The sequence below is a fragment of the Antechinus flavipes genome, chromosome 2 (genome assembly GCF_016432865.1).
Source record: "Antechinus flavipes isolate AdamAnt ecotype Samford, QLD, Australia chromosome 2, AdamAnt_v2, whole genome shotgun sequence".
In the NCBI taxonomy this organism is placed as follows: Eukaryota; Metazoa; Chordata; class Mammalia; order Dasyuromorphia; family Dasyuridae; genus Antechinus; species Antechinus flavipes.
In genome coordinates, this window is record NC_067399.1 from 616882898 (window position 1) to 616907436 (window position 24539).

The 24539-nt window shown below is 35.5% G+C and overlaps 1 protein-coding gene across 1 annotated transcript in view; it reads right to left on the reverse strand.

Annotated features, from left to right (window-relative positions):
• Positions 1 to 23557, reverse strand: part of LOC127551783 (cytochrome P450 2C23-like) — a 31439-nt gene extending 7882 nt beyond the window's left edge. The window contains exons 1-6 of the mRNA XM_051981856.1: positions 23363 to 23557; positions 16130 to 16292; positions 8949 to 9098; positions 7900 to 8060; positions 7030 to 7206; positions 5092 to 5233 (exon numbers count right to left, since the gene is read on the reverse strand). Of these exons, the coding sequence (XP_051837816.1) occupies positions 5092 to 5233; positions 7030 to 7206; positions 7900 to 8060; positions 8949 to 9098; positions 16130 to 16292; positions 23363 to 23539 (970 nt within the window). The 5' untranslated portion in view covers positions 23540 to 23557. The remainder of the gene's footprint in view (positions 1 to 5091; positions 5234 to 7029; positions 7207 to 7899; positions 8061 to 8948; positions 9099 to 16129; positions 16293 to 23362) is intronic.
• Between the last annotated feature and the right edge of the window lie 982 nt (positions 23558 to 24539).

Consider the following 24539-nt stretch of genomic DNA (forward strand, 5'->3'; position numbering starts at 1 on the left):
TATCTAGTCCCTTCTATTTACTACTTTCTAAATCTCTCCTCATCACCTGTCAATTGCATTGGAGCTGTTTGCACTGGACAATGCCCTGTTGTTTTAAAAAGCCTGTATTCTCCCCAATTGTAATCCCTTTCTGCTATCTGAATGCTTTTCAGTGGATTGATCACATCAGAATCTGAACTTCTAAAGACTCTCTGGGTATAAACTCAGCTGCCATCATGCCCCACCTTACTTTTGTATGATATATTGAGCTGGGCCCTGCCTCTCATTTCCCTGGGTCAATCTACATTCTGAGGCCCAGTGGAAGCCTCAGTTACATTTTGGACATGGGGTTTTGGGTTTTATTCTCTCACCCTGTCTTCTCACTCTATTCCCTACATACAATGAGCTGTCAGATATCCTATCTTTCCACACTGAAAACATCCATGAGTTTCTCTAGAAGTTCCTTGCCAAGAGGGACCCTGTCTTCCCATGTTCATCATAATCTGGGTATAATAAGCATTTGTGCCCACTGTAGCACAGTGTCTTATGATCTCCTCTAAAGGATCATCTTTTTTGTAGTCCCCATATAATTCTTCTGCAAACCTCATTAGCATTTTCCTTAGCCAGTTGTCTTATCATAATTCTTGCAGCTGCATTTTCTCCAATAGTTCTTGTGACAGCTCTCTGCAAACGTCTCACAAAATCCACAAAGGGTTCATTGGGACCTTGCTCTATTTTTGTGAAGGCTTTACCTCCATATTTCTGTGGGAGAGAATGCCAAGCTTTTGTTGCTGTAGCAGTGATCTGCTCATAAACTGTTATGGGGTAATTAATCTGTGCTGAATTCTCTGCATATTGACCTTCACCTGCTAATTGGTCAAAATTGATTTGTATGTTAACTCCAGTTTGCCTATTTCATTGGGCTTGAATCCTACATAATCCATGATACTCCAAAAGCCACAATAAGTTTTGTCCAGGTTCTAAACATGTCCTTGCTCTAGATTTCCAGTCACTAAGATTTCATAAGACAAATTATCTAGTAACTTAAAAAGTGCAGCCCTTTTTCAAATCCTTAATTTTTTCCAGATCAAAAGGAGTGTATCTTCTCCTTTTTTGACCTGAAGAGTCAAGCTCTTCAATCACAGGGTATGCATTTATAAAATCAGATACATCCTGTCCTTCATTTTCTGCCTTAACCAATGCCTTTTGTAATCTTGTCAAAGGCTGCTTCATGGGAGATGCTGATTGTGTTTCTGCCTCTTCCTTTCCTCCTTCTCCCTCCACCCATGAAGGATTAATTGAGGGAGGTGGGTCAGGGGCTGGGAAATGCTCCTGTTGTGAAGTGCCACACTCAGAATTGTACTTAACTCCATTCTTAGCTGATTCTTCATCCTTTTCATCTAGTTTAGTTGGCACCTTCCCCTCCTGCTCTTTCTTCTTTTTCCTTATTCTATAACTTATATAATTTCCTAAAGCCAGTTGTATAAAATTATATGTATTAAGTGTGTCTTTGGAAATTGAGTCAGGTCCATTTTTACTGTAAAATTGACAAAGTTGCTAATTTCCACTCTTCTGGATCCAATTCTTTTCCCATAGAGAACTAAGGAGATGTGTACTGTATAGTTTCTAAAAGTTCAGTGATCTGCTTCCAAATTATAATCAAACCTTGACTTTTCATAAGTCTGACAATGCTCTCTACACATTTTCCTTGAATTGGACAAGAAGGCTATTTGCTAAATATCTGTCCCATTTTAGCTGAAATACTATTTTATCCCTTTAACAAAATTTCCTTGTTTATTTTTGTTCTCACTCTAATTTCTGGGTCAAGGAGACTTTTCCACTGAAATCAGGATCAGAGGCTTTTCCACTGAGATCAGAATTGGAGGCTTTTCCACTGGAATCAGGATTGTGTCTGTCCCATGTTTGGGTGCCAAAATATAATGTTCTTCTCTAAAATATAATGTTCTCTAGGATTTTAATTCAGATGCCCCTGACTTCAGGACCATGCTCTGTCCACTGTGCTATTTCAAGATTCAACAGTCTTCCAAAATATCCATGACCCAAAAAAGTTAAGAATTCCTGTTTTCCTTAGACTATCTTGCTGCTTCTATTTTCGTAATATTAATTTTTAGGAAATTAAATCTTGGAAAATCCTCAGCATTTAGCTTATTTTATAGATGAGAATAGTGAGACTAAGAAAAATTAAGGCTTTATCGCCAAGATATTGTCAGAGCAAAGATTATAACTGGGATCTCATGGTTCTCAGTCTTGATCACCTTTTGTTATAATGTGTTTAGGAATAATTGGTTTGATGAACTGTGGTATATGACTGCATTGGAATATTATTGTGCTATAAAAATCTGAAAAGACTTACTTGAAGGGACAGCTAGATAGCGTAGTATAGATAGCCCTGAAGTCAGGAGTTCCTGAGTTCAAATCTGGTCTCAGATGCTTAATACTTCCTAGCAATATTAACCCCAATTGTCTCAGAAAAAAAAAAAGACCTCCATGAAGTAAACAATAAGCAGAACCAGGAGACCACTGAACACTGAAACAGCAATATTATTTGGTGAAGAACTGTGAATAATTTACCTATTTCTAGCAATACAATGATCCAAGACAATTGAAAAGAACTAATAATGAATTATACTATCTATCTCCATAGAAAAAAAATTGATATTGCTTAAATACAGTATGAGACATGCCATTTTTCACTTTCTTTTTTTTTTTTTTGCATTTTACTTTTTCTTGACTAATACCAAAATATTTTATATAATTGCACATGTATCTGATTACTTATCATCTTAGGGAGAGGGGAGGAAGATAAGAGAAAGAGATAGAATAAGAAACTCAAATCCTTAAATAAAAATGCTTTGAAAAAATTTATAAAATTGGTGACTCTAAACTGTTGCTAACTAACTTTGGGACTCAGCTACTTTCAGTTCTGAAAGAATCCTCATCCTCATCATTACCATGATCAACAATAAAAAATAATAGTAACAAAATCCTTAATTATGAGTTGCATGTAGTTCAACAATAAAAGGAATTAATATTCAACTATTATATTAGTAATGAATTATTAATTTATGATCTATCTTTTTTCCTCTTATTTTTGTCAAGACTTCACTCCTGAAAAGGCTAGCAGTCTCTGAAGGGCATGACTGAGTGATATGATTAACTAGTTTGGTCTGGGCCCCAATCAAAGGGGACTTTGTCTTCTGTTTTCTCTCTAAATAGAACCCTGGTTTCCTACCCTCTACAAGTATGAACTTTTCCTTGCTTCATTGAAGTTTGAGGTGACCTGGTCTCCAAAGGGGAGAACAAGTCAGTGAAAATCTGATTGAGATGGCTTATGTTTTTCTAGGTAAGATTACTAGCAATTTGGGGTGTAGGGTGTGTTCAGGGAAGTTAGTACTTCCTGCTGAGTCCTTTTGAGGGCCGTTTTCCATTTTAGTGTCTACCTGATCCATTTAACTCTCACCTGTGGCTTCAAGAAGTCATAGTATGCACAGCAGCTACACCTCAGGTAAGTCAACCAGGTTAAGGGTAACCAACGGGTTTCAAACTCTATAATGAACTAGAGTGGTGTCTGCCCTAAGCATATGAAAATTTCCCCCAGTGAAATAGATGGATTTTGTTCCAAAATAGCCATGAGGGAAGCTGAAACTATTGTGTTGACCTCACTGTTATGTGCCTGTGAAACTGGACAGCATCATGTTAGGAAACTGAATCTCTTCCATTTGAATTGTCTTAGGGAGATTCTGAAGATCACCTGGCAAGACAAGATATCAGACAATGAGGTCCTTTCTCGAACTAAACTGCCAAGCATTCAAGATCTACTGCAGAGAACTCAACTCTGTTGGGGTGGGTACATTGTTTGAATGCCAAATGTATGCTTACCAAAAAGAGTATTTTATAGAGATCTCACATAGGGTAAGTTTTTACATGATGGATAGAAAAAATTTGTTACAAGGACACTCTCAAAGTCTCTCTTAAGAGTTTTGAAATTCATTGTGTGACATGGAGACACTGGCTTAGGACTGCCCACTATGGCGTGCTGTCACCAGAGAAGATGCTGTGCTCTATGAGAAAAGCAGAATTGAAGTATCTCAAAAGAAACACAAGATGCACAAAGTTAGAAAATGAACTCCAAAGGTTCATATGGACTATTCATGCCTCATCTGTGACAGAGCATCAGAAGCTCGTTTGATCAACTGTAAGTTGACTTTGACACAGTGATGACAATTTGGTTCTCTTCAAGAATGAAGAACAACAACCAATTAACAATCAACCGATAATTCAAATTCCTTAGGAGTTAGAAGGGGGTACAATTAGCCACATCTGAGGGCCAACCCACTGCCTTTCCCCTTCCAAAGATAGGGAGTTGCTGAAAACTCTTAGGACATCTACATCATGCAGTGGATAAGAATGCTGGATATAGAGTCAGGAAGACTTATTTTCCTGAGTTAAAATCTGACTTTAGACAGTTTTTAGTAATGTGAATCCTGGGCAAATCATTTACTCTTGTTTGCCCCAGTTTTCTTTATCTTTAAAATGAATGGAAAAAGAAATGCCAAACCAATCCAATACCTTTCTCAAAAAAAAAAAAAAATCCTATATGGGGTGAAGAAGAGTCAGACAGAATTGAAGAAAAAAAAAGACTAAACAACAATAAAGAGAACTCTTGTCCAACCTCCTCATTAAAATGTTCACCAATTAGGATTGCCAGGGGGAGGTCCCAATGATATGCTGTTTGGTCAATCAAAACAAAGAAAGAACCAGGTATAAAAGACCCCACTACTCTCATTCAGGGTCTTTGGCACAAATGGAGACATGTCATTGATGTGTCCTTTCTTAGTAGATTACATGTCCTTATTAATAAGTGATATTATACTCAGAGAAATGGTCTCGTTTTACTTATTGGTTAAATTTCCCCTGTGACACCAACAAGCATGTGCTAAGCTGTGCTAAGCAGCTGCTATTTTAAGGCCTTACCAGATGTAATATTGCTGCTCACAATAAGGAATCAGGACCAAGGCCAGGGCTTAGCATGAGGTCTCCCATCTTGATGTCTTCTCAATTGTGTAGATCACAGCTAATTGTTTCTCTTACCTTGTATTTCTGGGTATTTCATGAGCAGTAAAAGCCCGTATCTTAGAGTGGTGGCTGTTGTTTCTGTACCGGCAGCAAATAAATTAGACGCAGTAGACAGCAATTCCTGATAGCTGAAATCTGACTCTGGATTCATTTTCTCCTGAAAACAATAGCACTATTAGATGAATCAAAGAAGAAACAAACATGTAAAATTCCAAAGATCTCCTAGTTTGGGGCCCCTTTACATGTAATATGATTAAATGAGACCTTTATGAATATATTTAAATAATGGTTATATAGATATAATGATTTCAAGTAGAGAAGACCTGATGACTGTGGGGAGGAAATAGATTGAACCTTTATGCTATGAGGTTCTCTCCCCTTCTAATATTTAAAAGTAAGCTTGGAGGACAAAGTTGTCTCTCTTTATATCTATCCATTTATCTATATGCCCCCTACCCATCCATCTCTATCCACATGTTCATTTATCTCTATCTATAAATACACATATACGTACATACATATGGGGAAAAGAAAGTCTATCCAAGGACTTGGAACATCTACATTATTTGTCAACAATTCTTCTGAAGTCTAAGATGACAAATTGTTAATGAAGTGGTCTTTATTAATTATAATTAATGTATGAAAGTTTTAAATCTCATTTTTTTATTATGACATAATTTTTTTTCTTCTTTGGATATAAACTGGGGTTCCTTGTATAATCAATATATATAATACATTACTGCCCCTTTTAAAGGGCTTTAAGTATAATTTTTACAGAAAATGATCTAATTTATGGAATCCTGAATATTTGGCAGGGAGACGATTTCCAGCTACAACATTGAGCCCAGGTAGGGATTTGGGAATGAATGGAAGTTACAATGATATACCTCATGAAGGAACTTTACAAGAACACTTGGTAACAAAATTAGGATATGTGTATATAAGTGCATATGTGTATATAAATAGTATAACCTCATGTACTAAAATTTTCTAAAGTGTGTGCAATTGTATATTTAAAACTGTCAAATCAATATATAGATAATTGATTTTTATCTAAGGGAAGAAAAGGCCAAAATTACTAGGGAAGATAGTTTTAGGTCTGCAGATTTTCATCTGCATTTCTTTCCTTTACTGGAATGGAGTATTTAGAATTATTATTTTCTCTGATAATAAAACTTAATATCTATAGAGTTCTTTTAAGGTTGACAAATTATTTTATCTGTATCATTTCACTTGATTTCCATAATAACTCTCTTAATTAGGTATTAACATTATTTCATTTTTTAAAAACATTTTTGCATATTGGAGGGAACTAAGACTCAGAGATATTAGGTTGCGTAGGGTCATCTAACAAGCATATTTATTTGAATATGTGTGTGAATGGAATGTGTGTGTGTGTGTGTATGTATATATATATATATATATGTATGTATGTATATTTATATAATGTATATACACACATATATATGTACATGTATATGTATATATATATAATATACACATATATGTACACACATACACTTTTATTTATATGAGATGGTATTTGAACTCAGATTTTCATAATCCTCACTCAAGAACTCTACTATAACACCTAATTGCCTTGTTTTCTTGAAATGACCTGGCCTAGTAATATCCTCTCTTTGGACTATCCTAATACCAGTAGCAGGTCTTCTTGGAGCACCAGGGACTCTGCCTCTTGCCTGGATTGTGGTTTCCAAGCATCTCTTCCTTGTCCTAAAAGGACTTCAATGAAAATTATGGTTTCAATTTGGAACACAAGGGTATGCAAGGATCAATGTTGAAAAATTAATCTTGCATATGTTTTGAAAATAAAAAGCTTTAATAATTTAAAAAAAAAAAAGAAAATTATGGTTTCACATGAAGGCTTATCCACGCCCCAGAATTGTCCATTCCAGCTCCAGCCAAAAGGTTGCACTCTTGCTTCTACTGTACCTGTTGCATTCTGATGAGGAAACAGTCGATATAGTCCTGAGGGTTGTTTGGATCCAGAATTTCTTCATGCTCCTTCACCTGATTCATTATGAAACCCCTAATTTCAATAATATTTTTATGGATGGTCCTATGACTTCCAGGAAAGTGCTTTATGAGCGAAGGATAAACATTGTAGAGCTAAAAGGACAGAAAACATAAACCCACCCCATGACCCCAGAAAAATATTTAATAAAGAAAAAATAATGTTTACCATTAGTTGCTTTCCATTATGGCAGAAATTGTCTCCATCCCATTTCTTTGTTTCAGATTAGAGGTGGAGGATCTATCTCATAGCTGAATATATATCCTCAGTCACCATGTAAGGAAATGGCTCTCCTGGGCATTCTGAAAGTGTCCTACAGGGTATTCCATGCCAAGAGAGGGAGGCTAGTCAGCACTTCCAAGACGGGGTTGGTGGATGGACTGTCTAATCTCTTAGAGCTTTGAGATCCTGGGATTCTGTGGCTCTCTCCTCACAACTTGATTCCCTTTGGAGATTTTGGGATTGCTTCCATTTGGGATGGTACTAAATTCATAGAATTATAGAAATAGAGTGGGACCTCAGAGACTTTTGGAAACTGAGGTTGTGTCAATAATCCCAAATTCAATTTCTTTCACATAATACCCTTGTCAGCTCCTCATATAAATTAAAAGGAAACAGAATACTCTTCTATGGGGCAAAGTAAATTCATATAGTCACTTCTCCACTCTTATTCCATAATGGTATGACCTATTCCAGATTTGGTTATGACTGCACTTCTCAGAGAGCTGATGTCTCCCCTGCCCACAATTCAAATAGTTTCAGGAATTCAATGACTAATCACATCTTACCTTGATCCATGGTGTGTTTAAGAGCCTAAAATTTTCATTTAACATTTTCATCAAGTGCAGAAATTTCTCATCATCATAGTTGAAACGATGGTTAAAGAGGATAGAGCAGATCACATTGCAGGGAGCACAACTGAGGATGAAGGTGGGGTCCAAGGCTTGAGCTAATGCACCAGGAAGCCAGCAAGGAAAAAACAGCTTTATAGTCATTTGTCATTAAGAGGGCAGTGACTCGATTTCTCTCCACTTCAGTTATAAATATTGATTATAGATTTCTTAAGATTGGCCTAATATGGAGTGGCTAGTTGATGCAGTGGATAGAGCACTAGCCCTGAAGTCAGGAAGACCTGAGTTCAAATGTGATTTCAGACACTTAACACTGCCTAGCTGTGTGATCCTGGGCAGGTCACTTAACCCCAATTGCCTCAGGGAAAAAAAAAAAAGATTGGCTTAATATTTTCCCTGGACTCTTTCCTTTAATCCTAATTATGACATAAGTATTTGATAATAATTGCTATTCCTGATATACAACATTTCATCACCTATATCTCTAACCTCTCTGTGCCTTAGTATAGGCTGACTATCATGTCTGGAATTCAATTTCTCTTTTCTTCTGTCTCTTGTTATTTCTAGCTTCCTTTAAGCTGTTATCTTCTACACAGAAGCTTTTGGATTCTTTCAGTTGCTAGCATCCCAGTTTCATTTTGAAATTACTTTTTTATTACCTTATTACAGACACATATAAACAGATAAATGTGTGTATGCATATATATATGTATATATATTTGCATGTAGTATTTGCTTATTTCTGTATATGTTCTATTGGCTGAATATATTGTAATCTCTTTGAAGGTAGAGCTGTCTTATGTTGGGTAATTGTTCGATCGACATTTATCTTGCATTATTTGCATTGCATTATTAAATGCTTTCTAAATTGAATAACTGCACGAATGAATATTATCAGTCAGTGGGGTCAGCTAGACACAGGAGTTGGAAATTGGGGTGCTCGGGGAAGACACCATATTCCCAGGAGATGAACAGTATAAACTAACCTTTTGTGTTTTGCAGCTCTTTCACCAGACACTGGGCTTCCTCTTGGACTCTCTCCTCAATAGTTCTCTTCCCCATCCCAAAATTCTTCATGGTCATGAGTGAGAAACGTCGGATCTGCTTCCACCTTTCACCATTGCTTGAAAGAATACCTGGGGAAAGAATCAGCAGAAGAGAGGAAGTAATTTCAAGGTGTGACATCTCAGAGGATGAGAAGCCTAAGGAAGGACAAAGTACATGTGTTTGGAAAGTTTTTGTGGATGAGAGTAGGGGATGAGACAGGTGGAAGGAGGTAGGTAATCATCTCATTAGACAGTAAGTAAAGTAGGTAAGATGCTTGAATTGAGTCAAAGAGACCTGAATTCAAATCTTGCTTCAGATACTTCCTAGCCGTATGATGTTAGACAAATTATTTTACCTCTAAAACCCTCAGTTTCCTCACTCACAAAAGGGAGATAATAATATCCATATACCGATTTCTCAGTGCTATCCCGGAACTCAAATGAAATAATGCACATAGAGCTTTTTGAAGAGCTATGTAAATATCAGTTGTTCTCCCTGTTATCATTTATGATAATGCCAGGAAAAGGGATGTAGGGACTAAGTCATCAATCGGCTGATCTCATGGTAAAAATAAGCTCCCTTGATACAAGACCAATGTAAATCTAGCATCAGAGAGCCATCAGAATTCTTCTATCAATAAAATGCCCATTCAGAACCGTGCTCATTTGGGATATGGACTTCAAGAGGCAATACAATGTAATGAAAAGAGTGCGAGGTCTAGAGTAAGGAAAGAATTAGATTTAAATCATGTCTCTCTCTCTTAGTAGATATATGACAGTCTATCTGTGTACTTCCTTCCTGGATGGTAAATTAGGTTTTGGGGGAATTTAGTGGAGTAATACCTACTCTTCTCCCATTTGATAAGCTTTCCATGTTTGGCCCCTATACTACAGGCCAGTCCTACCTATAAATCTGAGAGAAGAGGACAAAAGCTCAAGGCTAGAGGAGTCAGAAATGGAAATAATGAGAGATGTAAGTTATTAGGAACTTTTGAAGGGTAGCATCTCAAAGGGAAGAACAAGAAGGTAACAGGGGTTTTTCTCTATTGTTGGCTTGAGTATACTGACCCACTCCACTAGTGATTAAAAAAAAAAAACCACACACATAAAAAAGTAATTTAGAGTCTTTATAATTAGCAGCCTTGAACCAGATGTTACTGCCAGCAAGCCATCCAAATGAATAATTTAATTTGCCAAGAGTAGGAATATACAGGGAGATAGCAAGTTGTGAATGGAAAAGTGCTGAAGATATTCATCAAATTCAGCTTGGGAATTACAACTTTCCTTGGTAGTTCTAGGCATCTGAGCTGTGTTGATAATAATCAATTTGAGTGTAGATTGAGTGTGAACAGAGTGATTCTGGGAAAAGTTGTAAATGTGGGGGTGATTTAAAAAAAATATTTTGAAGTGATTCAGGCCAATTCCAATAGATTTGTGATGGAGAAAACCATCTGTATCCAGAAAGAGGATTGGTGGGACTGAATGTGAATCACAACATGGTATTTTCATCTTTTTTTGTTGTTTGATTGCTTGTTTTTTGTTTTCTCTCTCATTTTTTTCTTTTTTGATCTGAATTTTCTTGTGCAGCATGATAAATGTGGAAATATATAGAGGAGAATTATATATGTTGAACATATATTGGATATTTGCTATCTAGGGGAGGGATGGAGGAAAGGGAGGGAGAAAAATTTAGAACACACGATTTTGCAGAAGTAAATGTTGAAAACTATCTTTGCATATATTTTTAAAATGAAAAAACCTATTATTTAAAAAAATGAATTTTGATTCTAATCTTTCTACTTCTTTGGTCATTTGTAAAAACTATATATTTAATCCATGCTTGGGATAAACTTCATTATGTCAAGTCTACATGATTCATTAAAATATAGCAAACCAAGGAGCATTTTTCTGTTGTATAAGGCCTGGAGCCACAATTCTAATTGGACTAATAGACTCTGACAACATTTCTTCCAGACTATTTAGGTAAGCCACTGCCAGCCATTTATATTGCCTTCTGTCAAGTCTCTCATAAGCCACAGGGGCCCTTGTTCAACCTTTGCTCTGTCTAGTCTTTGAGCACCAAAGAGAAAGGGATTAGCCCCAGAGGATTATAGTAACTTAAATGCCAGAGAGCCTACAACTGTCATGTGATAGAAGAAGAGAGAGAAATTCTATGTGTGTTGGGAGCATGACCCAAATAAATCACGAATTTTTATGGGATTAAATTGCACCCTTATTTTTGAAAGAAACTCAATCAATGAGTAGAACTAAGAAAACATTGTACATAGAAACAACAAGATTACACAATAATTAATTCTGTCAGTCGTGACTCTTTTCAATAGCTATTCAAGCCAATTCCAACAGTCTTGTGATGGAGAGAGCCATCTGCATCCCGATATTGGACTGAGTGAATGAGTGTGGATCACAACATAGTATTTTTACTTCTTTTTGTAGTTGTTTACTTGCAATTTGTTTTCTTTTTCATTTTTTTCCTTTTTGATCTAATTTTTCTCATGCAGCACGATAACTGTGGAAATATATATAGAAAAACTTCTCATGTTTAATATATTTTGTATTACTTGCCATCTACTGAAGGGAGGGAGGGAAGGAGAAAAAAAATTTGGAACATAAGGTTTTACAATGTTGAAAACTATCTATGTATATATTTTGAAAATAAAAAACTTTTACAAAAGAAAGAAAGAAAGAAAGAAGCCCTAGCAAAAACACTGAAAGGAAAAGCCTCTCCTGTCCTATGTGCAAAGGGCCTAGAAAGGGCCTCAGAACCAACTTCTGCTCATTCTTTGTGGGTAATAAGATGGTTATTCAGATCTTAATCTGCTCTCTGGTGGCTAGAATAGATATTGCACTTCATGTGCCTTAAAATTCTTTGGGGATAAAGTGCTGAGATGGAATGTGAACTCGGAAACTCTCATGGCCAGTCCACTGAAAAAGGATATCTTGCTTCAATAGGCTGGTCACCAAAGGTTCTGAGCCCAGATTACGTCCAAGTTCTGCTCCCAGAGACCATAGCAAGTGTTCTTGAGATGGAGATGGAGACTAGAGATAGACAGAAAATGAGAATTTTCTTCTCTAATGAGTGGAGCACAGAACGTCTGGGCTGCTTCCATGCATCCTATCCTGCTCCATTGTTCAGTTTTTATCCAGCAGCTAAGAGTTTGGAGAAGTGGTGGCTAACTTTCAACTCTGACTGTACGTAATTGCCTTTGTTCTCTAATTCCCCATGATTCCTCTTAACATTTTTGACCATTTGTTCTTACATATAAAACATATTGTTTTATCCAATTCTGTAATTTTGCCCATGCATTTTTTTAAATTTTATTTTATTTAATAATAACTTTATATTGACAGAATCCATGCCAGGGTAATTTTTTACAAAATTATCCCTTGCACTCACTTCTGTTTTGATTTTTCCCCTCCCTCCCTCCACCCCCTCCCCTAGATGGCAAGCAGTCCTATATATGTTAGATATGTTGCAGTATATCCTAGATACAATATATGTTTGCAGAACCGAACAGTTTTCTTGTTGCACAGGGAGAATTGGATTCAGAAGGTAAAAATAACCCGGGAAGAAAAACAAAAATGCAACATTTGTTTCCCAGTGTTCTTTCTTTGGGTGTAGCTGCTTCTGTCCATCATTTATCCATTGAAACTCAGTTAGGTCTCTTTGTCAAAGAAGTCCACTTCCATCAGAATACATCCTCATACAATATCATTATTGAAGTATATAATGATCTCCTGGTTCTGCTCATTTCACTTAGCATCAGTTCATTGTAAGTCTCTCCAAGCCTCTCTGTATTCATCCTGCTGGTCATTCCTTACAGAATAACAATATTCCATAACATTCATATACCACAATTTACCTAGCCATTCTCCAATTGATGGGCATCCATTCAATTTCCAGTTTCTAGCCACTACAAACAGGCTGCCACAAACATTTTGGCACATACAGGTCCCTTTCCCTTCTTTAGTATTTCTTTGGGATATAAGCCCAATAGAAACACTGCTGGATCAAAGGGTATGCACAGTTTGGTAACTTTTTGGGCATAATTCCAGATTGCTCTCCAGTGATTCTGGATTCGTTCACAACTCCACCAACAATGCATCAGTGTCCCAGTTTTCCCCCATCCCCTCCAACATTCATCATTATTTTTTCCTGTCATTTTAGCCAATCTGACAGGTGTGTAGTGGTATCTCAGAGTTGTCTTAATTTGCATTTCTCTGATCAATATTGATTTGGAACACTCTTTCATACGAGTGGTAATAGTTTCAATTTCATCATCTGAAAATTGTCTGTTCATATCCTTTGACCATTTATCAATTGGAGAATTTGCCCATGCGTTTTGATGCTATTGCATCAGATCTACAATTAAATGCAGCATGTGATCCAGTAGAGAGAACATCAGGCCTAGAGTTCAAAGCCAACCTCAGAAGGGCAGCTAGGTAGCCCAGTGGATAGAGCACCAGCTTTGGAGTCAGGAGGATCTGAGTTCAAATCCAGTCTCAGATATATAACACTTCTAGCCGTATGATCCCCTGGGCAAGTCATTTAAATCCAATTGCCTTTGGGGGGGAAAACCTACAACTGGCCTCAGAGACTCACTATTTGTGTGACCCTGAGCAAGTTACTTAATCCTGTTTGTCTGTTTCTTCATCTGTCAAATGAGCTGGAGAAAAAAAATGGCAAATCACTCCTGTGTATTTGCTAAGAAAACTCTAAATGAGGTCATAAAGATTCCAGAATGACTGACGTGACTGAACAATATTGTTATCATCCTTAGATCATATAGGTTTTTTTTTAAAATTAAAGCTTTTTATTTTTAAAACATATGCATAGATAATTTTCAACATTCATCCTTGCAAAACTTTGTGTTCCAAATTTTTTGCTTCCCTTCTCTACATTCCCTCCCCTAGAAGGCAAATAATTCAAAATATGTTAAACATGTGCAATTCTTCTATACATATTTCTATAATTATCATGCTGCACAAAAAAGTTAGATTATATAGTGACTCTCTCTGCCCAATTATGTCATTATTTCTTCACTTCTGCTAAAATTATTTCTTAATTATATTTATAAAAGCCCTATGAGTGTCTTGGTGAATTAACCCCTAAAAAATGTGGCATTCTGTCATTATTATAAATGATGTTTCACTACTTTCTTTTTCCTGATACCTCAGCTAGACAGTCCAGTGCTTGGGATGCTATACTTAAGGAAGGAAGTTCTGAATTCATCTTTTGCCTTCAGCATCATAACTTCAAATCTGACCTCACACACTTACTAGCTGTGTAACCCTGGACAAGCCAATTAATTTCTGTCTGATTCAATTTCCTTATTTGTAAAACAGGGATAATAATAATACTCACTTCACAAAATTGTTGAGAAGATTAAATTAAATAATTTTTCTTTTTTAACTTGATTTTTTTCCTTTTTAATAATATGTTTTAATTTGAAAAAATATGCAAAGATAATTTTCAACATTCACCCTTGCAAAACCCTGTGCTCCAAGTTTTTCTCCTTCCCTTTCCCCTCCCCCATTCCCCTAGATAGCAAACAATCCAATATAGGTTAAACTTGTGCAATTCTTCTATACATCTTTCCACAGTTATGCTGCACAAGAAAATAGATAACATTTTTAGGCACTTTGCTAATAATCTTCAGGCACTTTGTAAATGCTAGCTATTATTACTTTACTTTTTGAATCAGTGAAGTTTTCTAAATATGTTATAATTTCATTGTTATTGTTATATTCATTTCTGTTCTTTTATTTACTTTTGCTTCTTTAATTACTATTGTTATAGGTAGGATTTTTAAACTGGATGAATAATCCCTTTTTGACAAATGACCAAAGAATATGAATAGACACTTTAAAAAAATGCAAGTTATTAAAAGCATATGGGGGAGATTCTCCAAATCACCAATTATAAGAAAAATTAAAATTAAAATAGTTTCATAATTCTACCCATACTCACTAGTTTGGCAAAAAAGTGAAAAAGAAGGAAATTGAAAAGTGTTATGGAATGTAGTGAAAGCTCACCTATACACTGTTGTTGGACCTATGAGGTAGTACATTCATTCTGGAAAGCAATTTAGGATGATGCTCCCAAAGTTAATAAACTGTATTCAGAGGTACTTCCATTAGACTTTTCATGACTGTACGTGACCAAAGATAAAGAGAAGGGGCATTTTAAAAAAATAGCAACTATTTTTCTTATGACACAGAGTTGGAAATAAAGTTGATACCCATCAATTGGAGAATGGCTAAATAATTAGCTGGAAAAGGGGATATAATTTTATAATAAAAATGATGAAATTTTTTTTTTACCATGTTTAACATATATTGGATTACTAGCCAGCTAGAAGAGGGAGTAAGGGAAGGGAGGGGGAATTGGAACACAAGGTTTTGCAAGGGTGAAAAATTATCCTGGCATATGTTTTGAAAATAAAAAGCTTCAATAGGAAAAAAATGATGGAAAATATAGATTCACAGAAACCTGAGAAGATTTGTATGAACATACTCAGAATAAAGTGAACAGAATCAGGAAAGCAATTCATATATTGAATGCAAGATTGTAAAGGATAACAATTTTGAAGACAAACAAATATGGTCATTTCATTGATTTATTTATTCTCTTGGCAAATATTTCTTTTCTTGTCAAAGTAGTAAAGTCTGTAGATAAAGAGTGAGATATACCTCTGCAGGTATGAGTGATACTACATAGATTTGTTTTTCTTGACCACCTGTTTCTTACAAGAAAGGAATTTTTTTGCTTTCGGTTTTGTGGGAGAGGTGAATGTGTGGGAGAGTAATAGTGATAGTGATGAAAGAAGAGGGAGAAGGTGAATGAGAAGGAGGAAGAAGAAGGAAGAGGAAGAGGAGAAAGAGAAGCAAAAGGAAGAAAAAGAAAAGGAGTAAGAGAAGGAAAAAAGGAGAAAAGGAAGAAGGGGAGGAGGAGAGAAGGGAAGAAAGAAGAGAAGGAGAAAGAGAGGAAGAGGAATAGAAGAAGAGGAGGAAGAAGAATAGGAGAAGGAGGAAAAGAAGAAGAGGAGAAGGAAGAAAAGACAATAGCTAACTTTAGGTACCCTTTAAGGACCGAAACCTACCATACTCTTTGAAGACTTCCTCAAATATTGGTAATGATTTTCTGTATATAAACTTATCTCCTTGGTCAATCAGAGCTTCTTTTACTGCTTCATATCCATGCAAAATAATAACTCTCTGTAGCCCCAGGTATATCGTGTACACAGGGCCATACTTTTCAGCCAGCTGAAAAGAGATACAAAAATAGTTTTTCAGTCATAATTAAGCCCCTGAAGACGCAGTGTGGACAGAAATTCATAAAACATTTATTAAAAATCACTACCACCTGTTTTAGGAACACACTCCTTTTTAGATAAGAGGTTGCAACCAGTTGATGGATAAAAATCAGTCTGGACATTATTCTCAGATTATCCTATTATCAAGCAGTCTTAGTAACCACTGTCATCACTTTGAGTGACTTGGGGGAAGCTACAACATTGATAACTTTTCTTTCCAATTTTCCCAGCTTACCACTCACTCCTTCTTCTTTTCCTCTTGTCTACTTCCTTCTACATATTAATACAGAAATCTGTTCCACAGAAGAACAGGGTAATAGCTTTAAGTTTTGGAGATGGTGTATGGTAGGAAAATGATTTATTGATTTTATAAAGTTGGGGGGATTTCCCATTAAGGAGGCCAGAAGGTTGTCCTGTGAATCTAATTAGAAGATTAGGGACTCTTTTGTTTCAACCTTTGGGAATCTGTTATTCCTAAGACTTAAGCATAAGGATGTCTTTCTTGGTAAAATAAGGTTCAACCTTAGATTTGCTTCACCATCCATTGGATAGATTGATCAGAAGTAAGAAATTAGGGGAGCCTCTAAGAAAGAAGCAGATGTTTTGTAAGAGTCTTCATGGTAGGACCTCAGTGACAGACTTGATTAGCACTACATATCTTTAAAAAGTATGGAGTGAAGTAAGACCAAGGTTTTTGACCTGAGATGGGAGAAGATGTCTAATAGAATCAAGTCTCCTGTCAGATGCAAGTAAAAAAAAATAAACATATGATGCATCTTCAGCTCTGGAGAAGCTAGGTGTCACAATACATAGAATATCGAGTTTGGAGCCTGGAAGATCTGAGTTCAAATCTGACAGCAGAAACTTACTAAATCTGTGATTTCGGGCAAATCACTTAACTTCTCTATGCCTCAATTTCTTCAGTTGTAAAGTGGGCATAATAGTCGTACTTAACTTCCAAGTTTGTTATATCCAAGTGAAATAATTTATAAAAAGTTTCAGCATAGTACCTGGCCCATAGTAGGCACTATATAAATGCTAACTGCTGTTGCTTTTTCTCATCATTATCATTGTATCTCAGACATGTCTAAGTATCCTGGAAAGACTACAATGTCCAATCAAGAAGTCATACTTGACTTAGGGCTCAATGTTTCTCTTCTAGAACCAGGTTTATTCCAGAATTAGAAGGAAGGGAGAAGGGCAGAGATAAGACTTTCTGCCTTCTGTGATTAAGAAAGTGAACACCTCTGGTTTATAAAGTAAATTTTGAAGAAAATAGGTTCTCATTTTCCAATAGCATTAATTTAGATGAAGATTCCATCAAGTTGTTTAGACATTTGTCTGGGGACTTGTGACTTTGTTTTATGATTTTTCATTTCTCCTTCAAAGAAAACTTTTGAGACTAAATGTGCATCGAAGCATAGTATTTTCACCTTTTAAAATAAAGGCTTATTTGTTTATTTTTTCTTTCTCATGGTTTTTTCCCTTTTGATCTGATTTTCCTTGCACAACATGACAAATATGAACATATCTTTTAAAGGATTGTACATGTTTAATCTATATCAGATTGCTTGCTGTCTTGGAGAAAAGGGAGGTAAGTGAGGGAGGGAGAAAAATTTGGAACACAAAATATTACAAAAATGAATATTGAAAACTGTCTTTACATATATGTGGAAAAATAAAATTCAATTGGGCATGGGGGGGAAGTGTGAGGTTTGCAGTTCTAGATATTCTGATTTACAAAATATGGCCTAGAGAGTTACCCACTTATTTAATTACCTTTGTGAAGCTGTTTTACTTTGTCTAAGCTATTCTTTCTGGAACAGATTGTGTTCCTGTTTTTTTTTTTTTATTAAACCTTTTTATTTTCAAAACATATGCATGGAGAGTTACATGAACTGATGCTAAGTGAAATGAGGAGAACCAGGAGATCATTATATACCTCAACAATGATACTGTTTGAGGATGTATTCTGATGGAAGTGGATCTCTTCGATAAAGAGAGCTAATTCAGTTTCAATGGATCAAAGATGGACAGAAACAGCTACACCCAAAGAAAGAACACTGGGAAATGAATATAAACTGCTTGCATTTTTGTTTTTCTTCCCGGGTTATTTATACCTTCTGAATCCAATTCTCCCTGTGCAACAAGAAAACTGTTCGGTTCTGCACATATATATTGTATCTAGGATATACTGTAACCTATTCAACATGTAAAGAACTGCTTGCCATCTGGGGGAGGGGAAGGAGGGAAGGAGGGGAAAAATCGGAACAGAAGTTAGTGCAAGGGATAATGCTGTAAAAAATTACTCTGGCATGGGTTCTGTCAATAAAAAGCTATTAACTAAATAAATAAATAAAAATTAAAAAAAAAACATATGCATGGATAATTTTTCAACATTGACCCTTGCAAAACCTTGTGTTTCAAAATTTCCTCCCTTTCCCCCACTCCCTCCCCTAGATGCTAAGTAATCCAATATATGTTAAATCCAATATATATATACATATTTATACAATTATCTTGCTGCACAGGAAAAATCATTTCAAAAAGGGAAAAAATGAGAAAGAAAATAAAATGTAAGCTAACAACAACAAAAAAAGTGAAAATGCTTTTGTTTGATCCATCTTCACTTCCCACAGTCCTCACTCTGGATGTAGATAGGTCTCTTTATCACAAGATCATTGGAACTGCCCTGAATTATCTCATGGTTAAAGAGAGCCCCATCCATCAGAATTGATCATATAATCTTGTTGTTGTCATGTACAATGATCTCCTGGTTCTGCTCATTTCATTTAACAGTTCATGTGAGTCTCTCCAGATGTCTCTGAAATCATCCTGCGGATCATTTCTTTCTTTTTTTCTTTCTTTTTTTATTATAGCTTTTTATTTACAAAATATATGCATAGGTAATATTTCAACATTGTCTCTTGCAAAACCTTCTGTTCCAACTTTTCCCCTTCTTCCCCTCTCTCCCTCTCCCAGATGGCAGGTAGACCAATACATATTAAATATGTTAAAGAATATGTTAAATACAATATACATATACATATTTACTCAGTTATTTTGCTGCACAAAAAATTTGGATCTAGAAATAAAGTTTAAAAAAAAAAACCTGAGAAGGAAAACAAAAATGCAAGCAAACAACAATAGAAAGAGTGGAAATGCTATGTTGTGATCCACACTCATTTCCCATAGTTCTCTCTCTGGGTGTAACTGATTCTCTTCATTACTGAACAGTTGGAACTGGTTTGAATCATCTCATTGTTGAAGAGAGCCACGTCCATTAGAATTGATCAGCATATATTATTGTTGCTGAAATGTATAATGATCTCCTGGTTCTGCTCATTTCACTTAGCATCAGCTCATGTAAGTCTCTCCAAGTCTCTCTGAAATCATCCTGCTGGTCATTTTTTTACAGAACAATAACATTCCATTCATATACCACAATTTACCCAGCCATTCTCCAATTGATGGACATCCATTCAGTTTCCAGTTTCTAGCCACTACAAAGAGGGCCGCCACAAACATTTCTGCATAGGTGGGTCCCTTTCCCTTCTTTGAGATGTGTTTGGGATATAAGCCAAGTAGAAATACTGCTGGATCAAAGAGTATACATCGTTTGATAACTTTTTGAGCATAGTTCCAAATTGCTCTCCAGAATGTTTGGATGCATTCACAACTCCATCAACAATGTATCAGTGTCCCAGTTTTCCTACATCCCCTCCAACATTTGTCATTATTTTTTCCTGTCATCTTAGCCAATCTGAGAGGTGTGTAATGGTACCTCAGAGTTGTCTTAATTTGCATTTCTCTGATCAATAATGATTTGGAGCATCTTTTCATATGACTAGAAATAGTTTCAATTTCTTCATCTAAAAATTGTCTGTTCATATCCTTTGACCATTTATCAACTGGAGAATGGCTTGATTTCTTATAAATCAGAGTCAATTCTCTAGATATTTTGGAAATGAGACCTTTATCAGAACTTTTGACTGTAAAAATGTTTTCCCAATTTATTGCTTCCCTTCTAATCTTGTTTCTATTAGTTTTGTTTGTACAAAAACTTTTTTACTTAATATAATCAAAATTTTTTATTTTGTGATCAATAAAGGATCTCTAGTTTTTTGGTCACAAATTCCTTCCTCTTCCACAGGTCTGAGAGGGAAACTATCCTATGTTCTTCTAATTTATTTATAATCTCATTCTATATGTCTAGATCATGAACCCATTTTGACCTTGCTTGGTGTACGGTATTAAGTGTGGGTCAAAGCCTAGTTTTTGCCATATTATTTTCCAATTTTCCCAACACTTTTTGTCAAATAGTGAATTCTTATCCCAAAAGCTCGGGTCTTTGGGTTTGTCAAACACTAGATTACTATAGTTATCGACTATTTTGTCCTGTCAACTTAACCTATTCCACTGATCAACTAGTCTATTTCTTAGTCAATACCAAATGATTTTTGATGACCTCTGCTTTATAATATAGTTTTAGATCTGGAACAGCTAGGCCACCTTTATTTGATTTTTTTTTATTAGTTCCCTTGAAATTCTTGACCTTTTGTTCTTTCAGATGAATTTTGTTATTTTTTCTAGGTCAGTAAAAATAGCTTCTTGGGAGTCTGATTGGCATAGCACTAAATAAATAGATTAATTTATTCTATTCGCCCGACCTGTCCACAAGCACTTAATATTTTTCCAATTGTTTAGATCTGACTTTATTCGTGTGGAAAGTGTTTTGTAGTTTTGCTTATATAGTTCCTGACTTTCCCTTGCTAGATAGATTCCCAAATATTTTATACTATCGATAGTTATTTTAAATGGAATGTCTCCTTGTATCTCTTGCAGTTGGATTTTGTTGGTGATGTATAAAAATATTGATGATTTATGTGGATTTATTTTGTGTCTTGCAACTTAGCTAAAGTTGTGGATTATTTCCAATAGCTTTTTTGTAGATCCTCTGGGGTCTACTGATCATTTCTTATAGAACAATAATAACCCATAACATTTATATACCATAACTTCTGTGGCTCTAGATGATGATCACGAGATCAGGATCAATCTTGGACCACCCCAGCAATGTATTAGTGTCCCAGTTTTCCCATATTCCCTCCAACATTCATCATTATCTTTTCCTATCATCTTAGCCAATCTGAAAGGTGTGCAGTAGTACCTGAGAACTGTCTTAATTTGCATTTCTCTGATCAATAGTGACTTAGAACACCTTTTCATATGACTAGAAATAGTTTCAATCTCTTCATCTGAAAATTGTCTGTTTATATCCTTTGACCATTTAACAATAGGAGAATGACTTGAATTCTTATAAATTTGAGTCAATTCTTTATATATTTTAAAAATGTTTATTACTTTATTTACTTCCCTTCAAATCTTGTCTGCTTTAGTTTTGTTCTACAAAAACTTTTTAACTTATTATAATAAAAATTATTTATTTTGTATTCAATAATGAACTCCAGTTCTTTGGCCACAGATTTCTTCCTTCTCCACAGATCTAAGAAGTGAACTATCTATCCTTTGTTCTTCTAATTTGCTTATAATATCACTCTTTATATCTAAATCATTAATACATTTCAACCTTATCTTGGTATAGGGTATTAGGTATGGGTCAATGTCTAGTTTCTGTCATACTAGTTTCCAATTTTCCCAGCAGTTTTTGTCAAATAATGAATTCTTATCCCAAAAGGTGTTATATTTATTGACTATTTTGTGCTGTGAATGTTTTCCTGTTGTTTAAGAGAAATAATTCTAAATGGTCTGATTTTATATTTAATGGAAATTATTGTTTACATACCTCCCTGTTAATGGAATTTGAACTCTGTTAGCAAGGGAATCAACAATCCATAAGGAGCCCCATTATTTATTAGATATTTTCCTTTCTCTTCCTACTACATTATTGCTTTTATTGGAAAGTTCAATAAAACCTCTCTCATTCACTTTCCCTAATGCCCTTTTTGGAAGTTTGAAGTTGGCCTTTTATTTCATCATTAACAAAAGGATTTTCCAAACAAATTAATATCAACCAGACTTTAGGTCTTTCTGAATTCAAATCATTTAGAAGGTTTCAGTAGGTTTTCTTTTTTCCCCCAGGTAGTTTTAAAAAATGATAACATGCAGGTTTTAACCTATTTTCTTTGGGTAAATAAATCAGCTCCAGAATTTAGGAATTATCAGTTATACAGAGGTCTCTATATCCTATACCAATGGGTTCTGTTCTTATATAGTCTAAGGAGGAGCTGATTGATTTCCCATATATATTTTTTAGCCCAGTTCATTCATTAATTCATTAATATATATTGGTGCCTTTTGTTTTGACATTGTTTTCAGTTCCAAATATAGAACTCTTACCCACCCATAAGACTTCTTTGTAACAAAGCAAATCCCTCTAACACATTGTGAACATGATTGATAGTGTTTGTTTCAAGGCTATGCCTCCACACTTGTCCAAGTAAAAGAATGAGTAGATTTCCTCAGCTCTTCTCAGAATCCAAATTAATCCTTATAATAAATTACATATCACTGGACTTCACTTCAGTGGCCTTTTTATTCTATTACTACAATTTTTCATATCATTTTTTCAGGTCCTGTTACTTCATTCCGTATCAAAACTTTATCAAACACTAGATTACTATACTCATTGACTGTATATTGTTTCTTGTGTACCTAACCTATTCTACTACTCTATTTCTTAGCTAGTAAAGAAACTTTTTTCTTTCTCCTAATTGCTAGAGTTAACCTCCACCCCAAATGCATATATCTTATAATTGCTTTTCTGTGCTGTGTTTCTTTAATAGAATATAAGATTTCTGGGGATAGAAACTCTCTTCTTTTTATCTTTGTATTTCCAGAGTAGGAGTAGTGTCTGGTATATAGAAAATACTTGAATCCCTGTTGAAATTGAATTGAACTAAAATAGTTGAATCTGAGACTGTTAACATGACATTTAATTGTCATGGGAATTACCCAAAGATGGCCCTTCTGATATTACATTGGATAAAGCCCCCTTACCTTGTCTAAAGATGTGAGAAAATTCTTGGAGTCCAACTGTAGCATGTTCCCAAGGATGGGAAGAGGAGTTGGGCCAGGAGGGACACTTGTTTTAGATCCTTTGCTGCATACTAACTGGAAAAACAAGAATAAGACAATAGCCACAAGGACAAAGTTGGTAAGATCCCACAGATCCATGGCAGCCAGAAAATTCAAAGAAATGCCAGACCACAATTGCAAAATTAGCAATGACTGATGGCCAAGTAAGGGATGGGACTGACTAACCAATGATCCTAGAATGAAATGGAATTTGGGCTTTGTTCCTTTTGATTACATCATGTGTAAACAAAGAATAAATGCTGCTTCAACAAGTTTCTTTGCTACTGTGGCCATTCTTTATCTAATGAGAATAGTTAGCTTTAGAGTATGCTTATTTATTAGTCACAACCGAGCCTCTTTCCCTTCTCTAACCTGTAGGTAAATGACTATATTTATGCAAACTTCACAGGATGCCTTTTGTAAGTTTAAGTGTATGAGAAGAGAGAGATTTGCCTTTTCCTAAGACAAGAGCAACAAATTGAGGTTTATTCTCTAGTTTCGAAGAATGGCTATTTCACTGCTAAGGAAAGTGACAAAGATAGATCCAGTACAGCCTTTTGCTTACTAGAATCTGTCATTGGACAATTCCTACAGGTGGAGGGCAAAACTTAGCAAGGGGAGGCGTTGCTGGGAGGTGACTTGATTTCTGACAAAATGGAAGAGGTGAAATTGTCTACCCTTCTTCTATGGGAGAAGTGAGACCTCAGAAGAGTCCTAATAGGATAAATATTTGGTATTCCTTCAATGTATCTTTAAGGAAGGAAGACATTTTGGCAAATGGTACAGGGAGATTCTTGGTATCAACTCTGAGTTTGTAACACAGTGCACCCAGGAAGGCAATGATCTCTTAGCCATCTTCTTAGAAACTTCCTAACCTAAGACATGGCTAGGTGATTTTGTAAAGAAAGTCTTTATCTGGTCTGAATCCCTAATGTTTTCTGGTGCTGTTCCTATTCATCATCACCACTTTGTACTAGAAGAACTATTATAACTTACAAAGATTTGGTATCACCCACCAAATGGACCAGATGCTCAAATCCAAGATTCCACCCAAAGAGGTTAAGAGAAGCTTGGGGTTTCTGGTCTTTATCCTTCCATA